The 17,615-nt window shown below is 43.2% G+C and overlaps 1 protein-coding gene across 1 annotated transcript; it reads right to left on the bottom strand.

Annotated features, from left to right (window-relative positions):
- Positions 1-10,303: 10,303 nt before the first annotated feature.
- Positions 10,304-13,178, bottom strand: LOC136606953 (taste receptor type 2 member 13-like). Its single transcript, XM_066589019.1, has 2 exons — positions 13,034-13,178; positions 10,304-11,199 (listed from the first exon to the last, which is right to left on the bottom strand). The coding sequence occupies exons 1-2, from the start codon at positions 13,176-13,178 to the stop codon at positions 10,304-10,306; spliced, it is 1,041 nt and encodes a 346-aa protein (XP_066445116.1).
- Between the last annotated feature and the right edge of the window lie 4,437 nt (positions 13,179-17,615).

The following is a 17,615-nucleotide window of genomic DNA, read 5'->3' as shown; positions in this document are numbered from 1 at the left end:
TGATATTTCAGCTTATTATCCCGTTCTCATGAAAGCTTACACCGGCCAACGCTGAGCCGATGACTGATATTATGATGTGCAAAGCAAGTGGAGATGCAAAATGACTGCAGTGCTTTGTATACTCAAAGAATGCAAATGGTAGAAATTTTACTAATCAGGGCTGGGCTTGTCGAATGCAGCAGGTGTAAGTTTATCAAATGTAGTAGAATTTGTTGGGTGCAGCAGCTATAGCTTGTGGGGACCCAGACTTGTCACTTGTCACTACAAAAGTCCTAATGTAATTCTGCTTTATGTTGCTGGAGGAGTCCAGAAGTCTATAAAAATCCCTTTTCAGTTCCAGAACCTTCAGTGTAAAAAGAGATGAGAAGAGAGTAGACTAGGTGTAGTAAGAAGTGCACACAGCTGATCAAGAGGCAGCTACATACAGCCTCATTCCTGGGGGATCCTTCACACGGGTGTAAGTGCAAGAATGCATGCGATAGCGTGACTTTTTATACAGTGAAGATCGCTATATAGTGCATGCATCTAAGCATTTTACTGTATTTTTTGCACTGCCAGGGGGCTTCATATTGTGTGCCATGACTTAAAAGGCTGTGCAACCTTTTTTAGTCCCCGTTGTGTTCCCCACAAAATTGTGTAGCTCATTGTGCTATTGGGTGCACATCTCCCCTATCGGCTCCTACGGTGCCTTTGATGCACACCAAAATAGGACGTGCTCCAGTTTTTCTTGCATACACAAAAGTGAAAGTGAGAACCCATTGAAAACGCTCCTGTGAAGAAGCCCTCAGCTTGAGGAATCAGCTCAGCGCTAGATACAATGCAGAGATATTCTTCCCACGACCCAGTGTGAAATCCTGGACAAGCAATACAGGAATTTTTGTAGGAACAGCGGTATCTCCAGCCACCAAAATCTGCACCCGATGTATGGAAACCAGCAACTAACAGCCAGTTTCCTATCATTCTCACTCTAGTGCAGCCAAGTCGGAGTCATTGACAACCATGACACAAGCCCTCCTGCCCTGGTATCACGAACAGGATCAAAACCTTTGTGCCTTGTGTAGAAATGGTGTTTACTGCAGCCCTTTAAGGGTTAATATCATAATAGATTTGCCTGCTAAGAATTGTACCTCTGTGTTTTGTATATTGTGAGACGCCAGCGGTATAAGGATGCCTTCTCTTGGCCAATTAAATCACGTGAGATTTGTGCTTTGTGTGACACACAAGTCTTGCACAAATATGAGCCCCGTTCCTTTTTTTCTTTTTTTTCCCCCCACATAGCGGGGCGGGATAAAGTCACCTAATGCCATATCCTTGGGCGTTCCCGCGGAACACCTCATGAATTGTTTTCAATGGGGCCGGAAAACACATCAACCAGCACGAGATGCGCACGCGATGCGATGCTTCCCAATGAAAACAATGGTCAACAGTTGCTGATCCTCCCTCCCTGAAATGAGGCGAGGCGTTTTTGATCCAAAAATATCTCACATCCACGGGGAAATCGCACGATGGCGAGCACGATATTGGCACGAGTTTCGCGGCCCGATATCACGCTTGCCCATGTGAAATGGGCCTTAGTTACTGGCATAGAAGATGAAAACTGAACTGTAGTTGGAGCCTTCTGTTTTACAGATTATGTACCCGCTGCTGTAACGCCGTTGAGACGGAGCTCAGTGTGTGCAGCGCTGCGAGGAGGGAAATGGAGAACCAACTTTATTCCTGCTGAAATTCTGAAAGACCGTTTGCTGTTTTTGTTGAACACTACTGCCTTATTGGTGCAACAGAGGATGATTTGCTAACTTTTACTGTGCCATAGATCCCCAAGATGGCGCTGGCACATGTACAAATTTGTATTGCACCTTCACTATAGTTAGAAAGGGGAAGTGTCAGCCCCTTGAAGAAATTAGCTCTATGCAGAAAGGGAAGCCCCATCCAGGGGTGCATACTTTGTTACTTGGTGTCAGAACTGCACAGGAAGTGGGCAAGTAGTAGAGAAGCCTATGAGAAAGGACCTGCTGCATTATTCTATGATACCATCATGTGAAAAGAAAGCATAATGCTTGAAAAAGACCTGACTGAAAGGTCGAAAGGTAGCAATAGGGATGAGCGAGTATACTCGCTAAGGCACTACTCGCTCGAGTAATGTGCCTTAGCCGAGTATCTCCCCGCTCGTCCCGAAAGATTCGGATGCCGCCGCGGGGCGGGGAGCTGCGGGGGAGAGCAGGGAGGAACGGAGGGGAGATCTCTCTCTCCCTCTCTCCCACTGTGCCCCGCTCCCCGCCACAACTCACCTGTCAGCTGCGGCGGCCCCCGAATCTTTAGGGACGAGCAGGGAGATACTCGGCTAAGGCACATTACTCGAGCGAGTAGTGCCTTAGCGAGTATACTCGCTCATCCCTACATAGCAACCATCTGTATGGCAACTATTTTTTAACCCCTTGGTTAAAAAATAGTTGCCATATAGGACATGGCCTATTTTGACTTTGAGGACCAAACGATTTTTGGTATTTTTTCATCACCATTTTTCAACAGCCATGTTTTTTTATTTTTCCGTCGAAGCGGCCTTATAAGGGCTTGTTTTTTGCATGGCGAAATGTAGCTTTTATTGGTACCATTTTTGGGTACATAGACTACATTGTAAAACTTTTATTATTTTTTTTATGATCGTAGGAGAGAAAACGCATTAATTCTGCCATTTTGTTGTTTTTTTTTAGAGCGTTAATTATGCAGCATAAATGAAACACTACTAGAGATGAGCGAGCACACTCATTCGAGCATTAGGGTGCTCGAGATGCTCGTTACTCGAGACGAGCACCACGCGGTACTCGTCTCGATTAAACGAGCACTGACCATTGAATTCAATGCAGCCGGCTCCATAGAAAGCAATGGGCTGCCGGCGATCTCAGGATGAATTGTCGGGAAGGGCGTAAAAATATAAGCCCTTACCTGAAAATCATCCTAAAATGTGTAAAAATAAAAATAAAAAAATATGTCAGCATAAAGATTGTTCTCCTCTGCCACAGCTGTAACAGCTATGGCAGAGAAGAACGATGTTTGTCCATTGAATTCAATGGAGTCGGCAATACAGCAGGATCCACTGAAAGCAATGGGCTGCCGGCGATCGCGGGATGAATTGTCGGGAAGGGCTTAAATGTATAAGCCCTTACCTGAAAATCATCCTAAAATGTGTAAAAATAAAAAAAAAATGTATACTCACCTTTCCGCTGAAGCCGGAGTTTAGCCGCGTCTGGCCGGCAGTTCTCCTGAACTGCTTTCTGTAGTATTCAGCAGGTGGGGATTTAAAATCCCCGCCTGCTGAATGAGCTGCCTCTGATTGGTCACAGCCTCACCAATCAGAGGCAGCTCTCACTCACACCCAATCATGAATTCGTGAATGGGTGAGTGAGTGCTGCCTCTGATTGGCTCAACGCAGGGACCAATCAGGGGCAGCTCTCACTCACACCCATTCATTGAATTCAATGGGCTAACATCGTTCTTCTCTGCCACAGCTGTTACGCAATGTCAATTGTGCATAGGTTGGGGGTTGAAGGGCCCACATTAAAGTCCATATAGAGTCCACGGCAAAATAGAGCATGCGGCGATTTTTCCTTCATTCGCAGAATATGCAATTTGTATCCACAATTGTACATAAAAAAGCAATGACTGTAGTTTGCTGCGTATCCTCTGCACAGATTCCAATCGTGGATTCCAATATTGGAATCAGCTCATGTGAAGTCGGCCTAAGATTAGCTTCACACGGCGAGAGCGCTATAGGTGGCCGTGAGTCATAGCCCCGTATCGCTTTCGCCAACATGTGAATTTCCTGTGGATGCGAGGCATTTTTATGCTGAAATAGCCTCTCATCACTTCAGGAATGTAGCGATCCTCTTCCGCAGCTCACAGCCGCAGCAGAGGATGGTGGAGTTTCTCTTATTGTTTTCAGTGGGAGACCTCACGATGAATCGTGTGCATCTAGCATGTGGTGCGATTCTGCCGCCGGCCGCATTGACAACAATGAGCGGTGTGATGTGAGAGCCCACAGAAAAATAGAACATCGCATTGTAATGGAATTCAGAAAAACCTCGCTCCTGTGTATGACCCCACTCAAAAGAATGGAGTTCATATTTGTGCAAGATTTGTGTGTCTCGCAACGCATAAATCTCTCACGATTTTCTCACCAATGTGAAGGCAGCCGAAAGGAAATGCAATTGCCAGACATTGTGATGACATAAAATGTAAAGAAGCCATGTTGCGTATTATATAGAATAGCAGCGGCATGCTTACCATGAAATCTTTATTCAGCATATCCTACATCGGTACTCTTATTACCTCGATTACAGCCTGGTGCAGCACATTTATTATGGGTCTGTGTGACCCAAAACTGTGAGACAAGAAAATTGTCTGGTTTTCTCCTGGGACCTGTAGTTCTAGGCGTTTCTAGGAGCACACTTCCAAACGTGTGGGATTAGCTGTCTACCTGAGGAAAGGAGTCTTGCCTTTATATTCCTGCAGTTTTTATCTTATTACATTGTGGCTACAACTACTATTGTGTAACTATGTGCCATTGTAACCAATAATGTATTTCTACTAAAACGACCAGTAGCGAAGGAGGCACAGGCGGCACTTGTTTATGAGTACACGGCCTGAACCGCGTGCACCACAGCTGCCACCACATCCACCCCCATTGTCTCCAACTAATGACCGAAGGGCTACACACCTTTTTGCCATTATTCTTATGGACAGCATGGGCCCCCATCTGGAGCAGGTTGGTGAACGCCGGCAAACACATTGGTCAGGCAGTCGGGAGAAGCAGCTGAGGAACGGCCCTCTACTTCCAACTTCTCCAGTCTTTTATTTTCCTCTCCTGGCAGTGATCGGTATAGCAAATACCAAGATCTTTTAAAAAGATTTACATTGGTTAATAGTTTATTTTTATAAAAAAATCGAGTTTTTTTTTCCAAAGTTGAATTTTTCATTGTTTGCTACTCAAAATTAGCTAGGGTATAATTTTTTAAAAAATACCCTGTGTTCTTTCTTTGTTTTATGTGTTGTGTTCCCTGAACATAAGACCCGATCTACATTTTGTCTACCAAAAAAATGGACCTTAGGTCTTACTTTAGGGAAAAGTCTTTCTTTACGCATCTACCGTGCTCGATCCGCGTATCTTACACTGATTGTCTAAGCACCATCGTACTTGCTGCATAACTTTGGCAGACCTACCTTCGGAAACCTTTACAGAGCAGCGTTAGGGACTATAACTGAGCAAGGTTGTGTAATTGGGATTGACAAGGCAACTGTTAGGTAGATTCAGAATTGGCTGAGTGATCGTACTCAAAGAGTGGTCATAAATGGATGCACATCCAAGTGGAAGAATGTATCAAGTGGGGTTCCACAAGGCTTTGTCCTAGGCTCAGTGTTGTTTAACATTTTTATAAATGATCTGGAGGAGAGAATTGATGGAAAACTGATCAAATTTGCTTGGAGGGATAGCTATCACTAGGGACGAGAGAGAGAGTATTCAAAGAGATCTAGAAAAGCTTGCACAGTTGGCGGTGACTAACAGAATGGTATTTAACAAGGAGAAATGCAAAGTCCTACATCTGGGCAAGAAAAATGAAGAAAGCACATACAGAATGGGAGGAATTATGCTGAGCAGCACATGTGAAAAAGACTTGGGTATACTAATAGATCATAGACTGAACATGAGTCAACAATGTGATGCAGCAGCAAAAAAGGCAAACACAATTCTGGGATGTATTAAGAGAAGTATAGAGTCTAGATCACGTGAGGTCATTATCCCCCTCTACTCTTCTTCAGTCAGACCTCATTTGGAATACTGGGTCCAGTTCTGGGCACCCCACTTTAAAAAAGACATAGACAAACTGGAGCAAGTTCAGTTATCAAGAGTTACCAAGATCGTGAGCGGTCTGCAAATCATGTCCTATGAAGAACCGTTAAAGGATCTGGGAATGTTTAGCTTGCAGAAGAGAAGGCTGAGAGGAGACTTAATAGCTGTCTACATATATCTGAAGGGCTGTCACAGTGCGGAGGGATCAGCCCTATTCTCATCTGTACAAAGAAAGACTAGAAGCAATGGGATGAAACTGAAAGGGAGGAAACACAAAACACAACTTTCTGACAGTGAGGGGGATCAATGAGTGGAACAGGTTTCCACGGGAGGTGGGGAGTTCTCCTTCAAAGGAAGTGTTTAAAGAAACGCTGGATAGACATCTGTCTAGGATGATTTAGTGATCCTGCTCTGAGCAGGGGGTTGGACCCGATGACTCCGGAGGTCTCTTCCAACTCTGCCAGTCTATGATTTCTATGATGTTTGTAAAGTAAGACAAATCATTTTGGTGCAGAATGTGCCTCTTCAATTTATTTTCTTGTTCTACCTCTTTTTCACCTTTGTCTGCTTCCCACATAACTTGAGCCATATTTGCCTTACCGCTGTTGGAAAATTGTCATTAAATTACTAGTGCTTACAAGTGATAATAAATAAAATAACTAAAAAGAAAAAATGTATCTGAAAAAATGAATTTCCAGGTGAAAATTTCAAAACTTCATGGTCGATGAGGATGGCCTCACAGTTCTCCAATTGAGCTAAAATTTTGCACAGATTGTTTTTTGTTGCTGATTGGAATGAGATAGGGGGATGGGAGCTAAACTTAACTGGAAAGTTAAAAAATAAGGGTCATCTTGATGTGCATATAATATGTGTATATATCAAACATATGAATTTATAATCTTCACGTAAGCTTTGATTGATTGCCAAACACTACTAATTGCAGATCATAATGAGGGAGAAGTATACTTAAACAGGCTACAGATAACAGTATTCAGACAGGGTGTGACCTGGAAGTAATTCCTACAGATTGACTCCACTGCTCTTGCTGAGTTTAATAACCAATGATAATAATTGAATTGTAATAAGTTATACATATTTATAAGTAAGGTGTCGCCTAAACTCATCTTTTGTTTGAAGTCTATAAATTCTCAGGTTGCTGGAGGCAGAGGTGTAACTTGAAGCTCCTGGGCACCAATGCAAAGCCTAAAACAGGGCTCCCAACTACAATGCTTTATTCATAGTACTGGGCTCCTTATATAGTAAAGAGAGGCCTTATGCGCCCCCTAAGGATCCTGGGCCCAGATACAACCACATCCCTTATAGTTACGCCAGTGGTTGGAGGAATAAAAGAGAGAATTAGTTAATTACACAAAATGTGTGTGCCTTGTGATTTTCCGAGCAGCTTGAATACCTCCCCCTTCTTTGGAAAGCAAGAATATACCTGTAGCACTACATTGTGCTTACACATTTATGCTGCATGGTTACAACTGTAAAAAAAAAAAGGCCAAATTTATGTGCCCCCCAAAAATTTATAAAAGTTTTGCAACACATTATATGTAACAAAAAATGGTGCTAATAAAAAATATTGTTTGCCCCTCAAAAACAGAGATCTCCTACAGCCAGGTAGACTGGAAAAGTTATGGCTTTTGAAAAGTGGAGATGAAAATCCCCCCAAAATCATTATGTGCTTATGCCAAAATAGCCCATGTCCTTAAGGGGTTAACAATCTTACTTTCAGCCAGTCTACAAGTTCCAGTGAGTGCCATTGACTTGGCCACCTGTGCAGACTCACCAGGAGGGAGTGGTTTCTGTACAATTACCTTGCTGTTGGTTACCACTGCATATCCTGTTTTTCCTTGCCCATTTCACAATATCTGGAGCCATCTACGAAAAACTCAAAATCTGCATTAGCAATGGGAACTTCAGCAACATTTTCAAGACTCGCTGTTTCAGTTTCCATTAGCCCTAAGTAGTTGTGCATCAGTATTTGATTTTCCACATTTTCTATTTCCTCTCTTCTGAATTCTGTGGAACGTAGCTGGATTCAGAACTGTACATGTGTCTCATGCGAGAAAAGGGTGAAGGGGTTGTGAAAAGGGAATGTAAAAGGTATGTATACAAAAACACTGCAGCATATGCTGATCATGAGCAGACACCAAACGACTGTCATAGGATGATCTTACCCAACTCAGCAATCAGAAAATTATTCTAAAAGCTGCAGTTGACCTGGCAGATGTATTATTCCAAATCTATATGTGAACATATACAATTGCTAAATGCTAAAGCCAGTACTTACATTCTCTTATCGCCCAATGATGACTGGTTTTACAGGTCAGTTATGATCCTGAAGCAAATTACAGTGTAAAACACCGTAAATGGAAAGGACCACTAAATATAACAGATTAAAGCCATACAGATAAGTGTCATCTAGAACTACATAGAAATGCATTGCTGCAGAAAGGATCTGCACTAGAGATGAGCGAGTATACTCGCTAAGGCACATTACTTGAGCGAGTAGTGCCTTAGCCGAGTATCTACCCGCTCGTCTCTAAAGATTCGGGGGCCAGTGAGGGTCGGGGAGCAGCGGGGGAGAGCCGGAAAGAACAGAGGGGAGATCTCCCTCTCTCCCCCCACTCCCCCGTGCTCCCCGCCGCAACTCACCTGTCACCGGCGCCGGCCCCCGAATCTTTAGAGACGAGCGGGGAGATACTCGGCTAAGGCACTACTCGCTCGAGTAATGTACCTTAGCGAGTATACTCGCTCATCTCTAATCTGCACATAAGGAGCTGCTTGCAGCATGTTTCACCATTCACCGAACCTATATATTTTATTACAAAAAAGTATCAAAAACTATTGTTTGACATACCAATCCTTTGCACTATCCTGACCCCCTGGCACGTATTGTGTTGGTAGACCAAGGTGTTTAGTGTGGGACAAGCAAGTCAGAGGCCAGTCCTTGTAGAATTCACAGTATCTCCAATGGTGTATCTCTACGCAAGTCCAGGGAGCTCTTCTATATATCAGAAAATATGCCAGCAGCTTAATCAGAGTGACTTAATTTTGGTGACCGTAGCTACTCTCTTTCACAAGCCTGCATAACCTCCTAATAGTGCTTGTAACTTACCCTAGCCTCGGGGTTCACTTTGGGTTCAGTGTACTCTCCTCCTGCTGGTCTTGACAGAATCTGGGCTTATTTCTGGGCTGACAACAATCCTGCAGCTTTCAGGTGCCGTATGCTGCATCACCGTGCTATTGATGTGTGAGCATCCCGATAATGAAAATGAAACCACATTGTGAAACTAAACCGTTTCATTTCATTACGTGACATGATGTTTGTGGCTGTACAATGATACTAAACATGCCCATATGTTTTAGGCCCTTCAAAGAAAATCCGCAGCATCCACAGTCCGAGCCACATGAACGAGATCGGAACAAATCTTCTCATTCACATGCTGCAGTAAGAAATCCTTGCAGAATTGACACAATGCGCATAATTCAAATATTCAGCATGCCCATTTATGCTGTGGAATTTCAGTTGTGGTGGTGGGGGGGGGGACTTCTTTAAATGAGGCTGTAAAATCTGCATCAAAATTTTCATGCAAATTTTTATGCGACTTGGCACTAAAATCTGCAGTAGATTTTCCCCTGCGGACAATCTGCTTCAGGTAAACAGTCTAAAAACTGCAAAACAACAAAAAACTACAGAAATTAAAAAAAATGAAAATTTAGAGCAACACATAGAAGAGGGCCCATGGCTCTCACCTGGGGAGGTTTGTCATTCTGCAAATGCATCTGCATTTTGTATTTTTTTTTTTTTTCCGGAGAATGGACTTCATTGCAAGTAGACTACAATTGTTGAAATCTGGTTTACAAATTCACTTTTTTTTTTTTTTCAAATCAAATTTTTATTGAGATTTTCCATTTTGAACATACAGATTCTCCAGCGGGGAGAAGGATATCTAGAGTAATAACTTTATGGAGATCATCAATAGATAGTATAAAGTGGATAAACATTTATAAACAAGATACAATAAAGCATCTCTTAGAAACATTATACACATATGTTTAGCGCACACAAATACATCTGTCTGAAGCTGCTCTAATGCTAATTACCACAAGCCTGAGAACATAATGAACTTTCTAAGTCCAGATTCACATGAGCATATTTGCGTGTATATTTGTGTATGCAAAATGTACACACGCAATACACCAAAGCCTACGCAAAAAAGCATAGCTCATTCTGCAAAAACGCTGCGCTCACATGAATTCAGCCTAACTTCTTCTGAGTTCTGGAGGTAAATAATGTTGTAAAGAGTGTTCAGCGTAGAATAAGAAGCTCCGCACTACTATACAATTCTAATCCTTGTATTCCATTCCCCTTTCCTACAAACCTAACAGAACTACAAACCTTGATCATTTCATTTAGTATAGGTATAGAAGGTTTATTCTTCCTTCTTATTACTGGAAGACTGTCTCCACTGGAGCTTTGGGGTCACCACCTTGTCTCCTCAGCATGTGGACCATGTTGGAGACCTGAATCCGTAGCTTAGTCGTCACAGAGATCAGATAAATGGAATGGAGGGTGGGAAAAATCTGCCAAATAAAGTAAACTCCCAGTAAGCCAAATGCATCATACCAGTATGTATAAGTCAGATCAATGATCATATAGACAGTGGAGCTGAAAAGGGAGAATCCGGTGAACTTGATTGTCTTGTAGTAAGTATCCAGATGACTTGTTCTATTCCTTCCCGATCTCATTCGGCTCACATGATTGTAAAGACAGATAATGAGCAGGATCGAGGAAATGAAATAGGTGAGAAGAGGTCCAGTGCACCAGAATATGAGAGTTAGGACTCTCAAGCCAGTGTAGCCATTGAGATATGTCTCCTGGGTTGAGTTATGAGGGATTTTGAAGGTATTCATCCAATCATAGGCGAAAGCAAAGCTGATGGACACCACAATGGATGCCACAATCAGAAGGAGGACTCTATTCAACACAAGGATCTTCAGTCGCAAGAAGAAGGGGTTGTGTAAGGTTGAGATCTTCAAGAAGAAGATGACAGAGAGCAGAGTGGACAACCAGATGCTGGAGTAGACGGAAGACAACTCAAAAAACAAAACTGATGCAAAAAATAATACACTTAGTCTATAGAAGTAAATGTCACAAAAAACATTCAGCAGGCATGTGACCTGGAAGACCATCCTGGAAATCCCAAGGGAGGTGATGACTTTGTCGGCTGTGGATATCATTCTTCCTTTCCTCCACTCAGAGATGTTCACAGCTACAATAAATACATTGATAAGAAATCCGGCCAGAAAGGAAAGTCCTACTGCCAAGATGAGGATGTGATATCCTACGGATAGAGTCAAAGGGTCATCCATTAGTATCCCGTTCTTATGACAGCTTACACCGGCCACTGCTGAACTGACAACTGATATTATGATGTGCAAAGCAAGTGGAGATGCAAAATGACTGCAGGTCTTTATATGAACTCAAAGAATGCAAATAGTAGAAATTTTACTAATCAGGGCTGGGCTTGTCGAATGCAGCAGGTGTGAGATTATCGAATGTAGTAGAATTTGTTGGGTGCAGCAGCTATAGCTTGTGGGGACCCAGACTTGTCACTACAAAAGTCCTAATGTAATTCTGAGAAAGTCGTGTTAAACTGTTTATTCTGCTTTATGTTGTTAAAGGAGCTCAGAAGTCTATAAAAATCCCTGTTCAGTTCCAGAACCTTCAGTGTGAATAAAAGTTGAACGAAGAGAGCAGACTAGGTGTAGCAAGACCTGCATACAGTTGGTTAAGAGGCAGCTACATACAGCCTCATCCCTGAGGGCCCCTCACATGGGAATAAGCGCAAAAATGCACGGGATAGTTTACATTTTTGTACAGTGAAGGTCGCTATATCACAAGTGCATCTGTGCATTTTACTGTGCTATTTGCCCTGAAGATTGTGCAGTTCAAATGCATGGGTATCGCTTGCCCTTCCACCATAGACTCCTAATGTGCAGTTTTTCTTCATGTGAGCAAAATACGCACACGAAAGTGAGAATGAACCCATTGAAAACACTTGTGTAAAGAAGCCCTGAGGGCATTGCAGTGCGGGAAAAAAATCCGACACTTCCTGTCTTTGGGCATTACCCCGGAATACCTTGGCCATTCTTTTCAATGGGGCTGGAAAACACATTGTAGAGCATGAGATGCGCACACGATGCGATGTTGCCCATTGAAAAAGTTGCAAAGCACTTCTCGATCCTCTTCTGAGCCGCCCCGGATGATTACTATTTCTGTGAAATGATGAGAGGGGTTTTTAATACGTCTGCAGGGAATTTGCACATTAGCATGCAGATACCAGGCCAGAGTTTCGCGGCCCGATATCACGCTCACCCGTGTAAAATGGGCCTTAGTTACTGGCAGAGAAGATTAAAACTGAACTGTAGTTGGAACCTTCTGTTTTACAGATTATGTACCCGCTGCTGTAACGCCGGTGAGACGGAGCTCAGTGTGTGCAGCGCTGCGGGGAGGGAAATAAAGACTTATTTGATGAGATGGACCAACATTATTCCTGCTGAAATTCTGAAAGACCGTTTGCTGTTTTTGTAGAACGCTACTGCCTTATTGGTGCAACAGAGGATGATTAGCTAACTTTTACTGTGCCATAGATCCCCAAGATGGTGCTGGCACATGTACAAATTTTTACTGTGCTTTCATTGCAGTCAAAAAGGGGAGGTTTCAACCTCCTGCAAAAAACAGCTGTGTGCAAGAAGGCAAGACCCATCAAGGGGTGGATACTTTGTTACTTGGTGTCAGAACTCCACAGGAAATGGGCAGCAGTAAAGAAGACTCTGAGGATAGAGGAGCTGCTGCACCACTCTATGATACCATCATAATGGCTACCCATCAGTGAACTCTCAGTGGCTTTTTCAAATCAGAGCTCCAGGAGTACCTCCTGGAAATGTGGACCTGAGGCTGTCCCCGCCACCGCCACAGCCCAACCACCCAAGGAAATTGAACCCACCATGATGTCTTCCACTGCATTGCCCCACAATCAAGACAGTTATTGCCCCCATGGATTGTGGTGTACAAGAGTAGCTCCTTAAGTCTGCAATCTGCCTACTTCGCTCCTCACCTGGTGGAGCATCTAGTGGGATATCCACCACTCCCTCTGCTACCTGAGTGGGTCCTACCTCCAATCTGGTCCTTCCTGGTCTTTGATGATGGTGATTTGGAGTCAGCGCCCCAGCATACATCAGGACCTGTGCTGGAAGTGGTACCAATGCCCTGGCCAGGACATGCTCTGGAAGTGGCACCAATGCCCAGGCTAGACCCCATGCTGATAAAAAAAAATAACGGAAGTCTGCAAACAGGCCTAGCTGCACAGTAGTGTAATGGAAACACTACAACTCCCAGCAGCCACCCAGTAAAATGCACATGGTCAGATGTAGCCCAACAAAGGAGCTTTAGTGTTTTTTTTTGGACAGAGGACAGAGGCTGTATAGTGTATATCACTTTCACCTGTAGAAGTGGCTCTGGCCCGACGCTGTGTGTCTAATTCACTGCAGACACAGACCGGTATAAATAAGTATGGAACTATTTGCGTGCACTTTCACGCTGAGAGCGGTATTTTAACGCAAACTGCTGCCAGAAAAAAACCCAAAAAAACGGAAGGCTGCAAACAGGCCTAGCTGCGCAGTAGTATAATGGAAGCACTACAATTCCCAGCAGCCACCCAGTAAAATGCACATGGTCAGAGGTAACCCTAAGAAGGACCGTTGGGGTTCTTGTAGACAGGATCCTACACTAACACTTTCCCTATCTCAGCAGCACTTTCCCTATACTCTGTATAATAGACTGCAGACTGAGAATGCTATAGCTGTAATAGCCTGCACAGCCCGAGATGGAAAAAACAGAATTGTGCAAAACTGCTCCCAGCCAGCCACAACAGTAATGCACACGGTCAGATGTGGCCCTAATAAGGACCATTGGGGTTCTTGTAGACAGGACCTACACTAACACTCTCCCTATAGCAGCAGCACTCTCCCTGATCTCTGCCAGCCTGTGTCTGTGGCGAGCTGCGGGCGGGCCCACTTTAAATACTCGGCGGTCACTTGATCTCGCCAGCCACTCACTGCAGGGGGGTGGGATAGGGCTGGAACGTTGTAATGCCTTCCCTGCATGTCTATTGGCTAGAAAATGGCGCTAAACATGCAGGGAAGGAAATGGAATTGACTTGAGTACCGCGTGGTGCTCGTCTCGAGTAACGAGTATCTCGATTACCCTAATTCTCGGACAAGTGTGCTCGCTCATCTCTATTCATTACGTGACATGATGTTTGTGGTTGTATAATGAGACTAAACACGCCCATATGTTTAGGCCCTTCACAGAAAATCCACAGCATCTACAGTCCGAGCCACATGAACGAGATCAGAACCAATCTTCTCATTCACATGCTGCAGTAAGAAATCTTTGCTGAATTGACACACAGCGCATAATTCAAATATTCAGCATGCCCATTTATGCTGTGGAATTTCAGTTGTGGTGGTGGGGGGGTGACTTCTTTAACCCCTTAATGACGGCGCTATATTAAAACTACGTCCTGCTGTTGCAGGACGTGTATGGAGGGAGGTATCGCCGCTATCTCCCTCCATACAGCGCGGGTGTTAGCTGTTTATTACAGTGGACACCTGTGGGCAATAGCCGCGCTCGGCCGCTCGCGGTTATTAACCCATTTAAATGCCGCTGTCAATTCTGACAACGGCATTTAAATCCCCCAAACGCTGTTCGGGGGTCCCGCACGGCCCCCCCGCAGTGAGATCTGGGGAGCCATGCAGGAGTCATGGCAGCCGGGGGCCTAATGAAAGACCCCAGGGCTGCATTAACAGACTGCCTATCAAGCCATCCCCGTGGGCTGGCTTGATAGACTGCCTGTGAAAAGCAGTATGACGTAATGATGTAGCATTACGTCATACTGCAGGAGCGATCAAAGGATCACATGTTAAAGTCCCCCCAGGGGGACTTCAAAGTAAAGTTTAAAAAAAATCAATAAAGTTTTTTTAATTGTAAAAAAAAAAAAGTTATACAAGTTTAAATCACCCCCCTTTAGCCATATCTATTATTAAAAAATCTATCAAAGTAATGCATTATTTTTCTTGCACGGTGAACGTCGTCCAAAAAAAAAAATAAAGAACGCCACAAATACACTTTTTTAGTTACCCTGTCTCCCAGAAAAAACGCAATAAAAAGCGATCAAAAAGTCGTATGTATTCCAAATTAATACTATCGTAAACTACAAGACATCCCGCAAAAAATGAGCCCTTGCTCAACTACGTCAACAAAAAAATAAAAGAGTTATTGTGCGCACAAAATGACCGCAGAAAATAATTGAAAAAAATTAAATATCTTAAAAAAAAAAATACAAGTACTACAGCAAAAAAAATACTATATAAATTTTGTATCGTAGTAATCGTACTGACCCATAGAATAAAAATATCAGGTCCCTTTTGTTGCAGTTTGTGCTCTGTAGAAACAGGACGCACCGAAAAATGGTGGAATGTCCTTTTTTTTTCCATTTCTCTCCGGTTAGAATTTTTTAAAAGTTTTTCAGTAAATTATATATTACAATTAATAACGCCATTGAAAAATACAACTCATCCTGCAAAAAACAAGCCCCCATACAGCGACATAGATGGATAAATAAAGGAGTTACGATTTTTTAAAAGGGAGTAGGAAAAAACAAAATGGAAAAAAGCAAAAAAGCTCTGTCACTAAGGGGTTAAATGAGGCAGTGAAATCTGCATCAAAATTTTCATGCAAATTTTTATGCGACTTGGCACTAAAATCTGCAGTGGATTTTTCCCTGCGGACAATCTGCTGCAGGTAAACAGTCTAAAAACTGCAAAACAACAAAAAACTCTAAAATAAAAAAAAATGAAAATTTGGAGCAACACATAAAGAGGGCCCATGCCTCTCACCTGGGGAGGTTTGTCATTCTGCAAATGCATCTGCATTTTGTATTTGGATGACCAGTGGAAGGAATGACTGACAACAGTTTTCTGGAACCTCGGTTTGTTTTTTTTTCAGAGCATGGACTTCATTGCAAGTAGACTATAATTGGTGAAATCTAGTTTACAAGTTCACTTTTTTTTTTTTTTTTCAAATGAAATTTTTATTGAGATTTTCCATTTTGAACATACAGATTCTCCAGCGGGGAGAATGATATCTAGAGTAATAACTTTATGGAGACCATCAGTAGATGATAAAGTGGATAAACATTTATAAACAAGATATAATAATCAAGCATCTCTTAGAAACCAACACCCACACAAGTCAAAAGGTGACCTGCGAGGGAGGAAGAAAGAAATTGGGGGGCAAGAAAAGGGGAAAGAAAGGGAAAGGGGAGCCATAGGGGGAGGGGTGGGGGAGGGGTAAGAGAATCAAGAAATGTTTTTCTTGGGGATTGTCCAAATGTAAATGATTGTCCATTTTTGACTCCCGTTCGTTTTCACGTCCGAGGTACTCATCACTGAGTGACTGGCACAGGAACCTAGGTGTGCTGAATAATTGCCTGTAGGAACAGGTGGAGAACCTTGAGAATTTAGGCCTAATTCCACAGGAAAGAGGAATGGGCGATTTGTCTCCAGGGGCCCTGGATTACAATAAATCCATCATGTGTGCCCCTATTCCAGCTAGAAAGCTCTTCAAGGTTGAAAATTAGGTTGACTTTAGCTTTCCATTGAGAGACAGTTGGTGGTGATTTGTGGAGCCACATGAGCGGTCTCAGAGTCTTTTCCACATCTAGGAGAGATGCCAGAAGTCTGTCCTTAAGTGGATGAAAATCTGCAGAAGGCTTCCATATAAGTACCATCTCAGCGGAGATGGAAAGACCTGGTTTAAGCTTTCTCACCATGTCCCCTACATCCCTCCCGAAATCAGCTATGACCGAGCAGTCCCACCATATATGTTTAAAGGAGCCTTCAGCTGAGTTACATCTCCAGCATTTATAGTGGGGAGATAGCTTGTAGGCATGAAGCCATTGTGGAGTCTTATACCATCTGACTGGAGCTCTTCTGACTACTTTTGACCTGCCCTAGGTTGGCCTCACACGGCCGTGTTTGTGCATGCACAGTTTCTGCACATTACACAGTGAGAAGAACCCATTGGTTTCAATCAATCTATTTACATGCACATATTTATTCCTGCACATGTTTGTCACACAAAACAATACACCTGTTCTATCTTCCAATGTATTTGGGCGCCATAATTCCCCATAGAACTCAATGGTGATGCGCAAATGTGTACGCAATACATTAGCTAATGAGTGATACGCTGCATAATTGCGCAGGAAAAGAACACATCTTGACTACATTAGACTAGTTAGCCATTCCGAAGGCCGGGAGCATAAGTGCATATTTTTTGGGATGCATAAATGCCTTGTGTGCGGAAAAAACCAAAAATATATACCCTGATGCGTATGCAAAAAAACAACTTTCATTCCACAAGTACTCGGCGCTCATCCGTTTACAAATTCCCATTAGCTGGTATGAAGCCGGCCTCAGGCCGTATTTACATGGCCAAAAGCAAGTGACAGCAGACATTATCAGGCACCATTCGCATCACTCAGCGCACGGACACGCGGTGCAGGTGATGTGCGGCAGCTTGCACATTGCAAGTCCAATTCTAGGCCGAGACCTGCTATTGTTCTCCTTCCATTGTCTCTGACCACCTCTATACCTTGAAATTTTATAGCATCAAGGTTATTATTATGTTTGT

Source organism: Eleutherodactylus coqui, chromosome 1 (assembly GCF_035609145.1).
Source record: "Eleutherodactylus coqui strain aEleCoq1 chromosome 1, aEleCoq1.hap1, whole genome shotgun sequence".
NCBI classification, from domain to species: Eukaryota; Metazoa; Chordata; class Amphibia; order Anura; family Eleutherodactylidae; genus Eleutherodactylus; species Eleutherodactylus coqui.
The sequence above is the reverse complement of the archived record's forward strand: the minus strand, read 5'-3'. Positions and strand labels throughout refer to the sequence as shown.

Coding starts and splice junctions, on each gene's coding strand:
- LOC136606953 (XM_066589019.1), bottom strand. CDS start 13,178: ATGGGGTCTAGCCTGGGCATTGGTGCCACTTCCAGAGCATGTCCTGGC. Junction 11,200..13,033: donor CAGGAAGGACCAGATTGGAG/GTAGGACCCACT, acceptor CTCTATCCGTAG/GATATCACATCCTCATCTTG.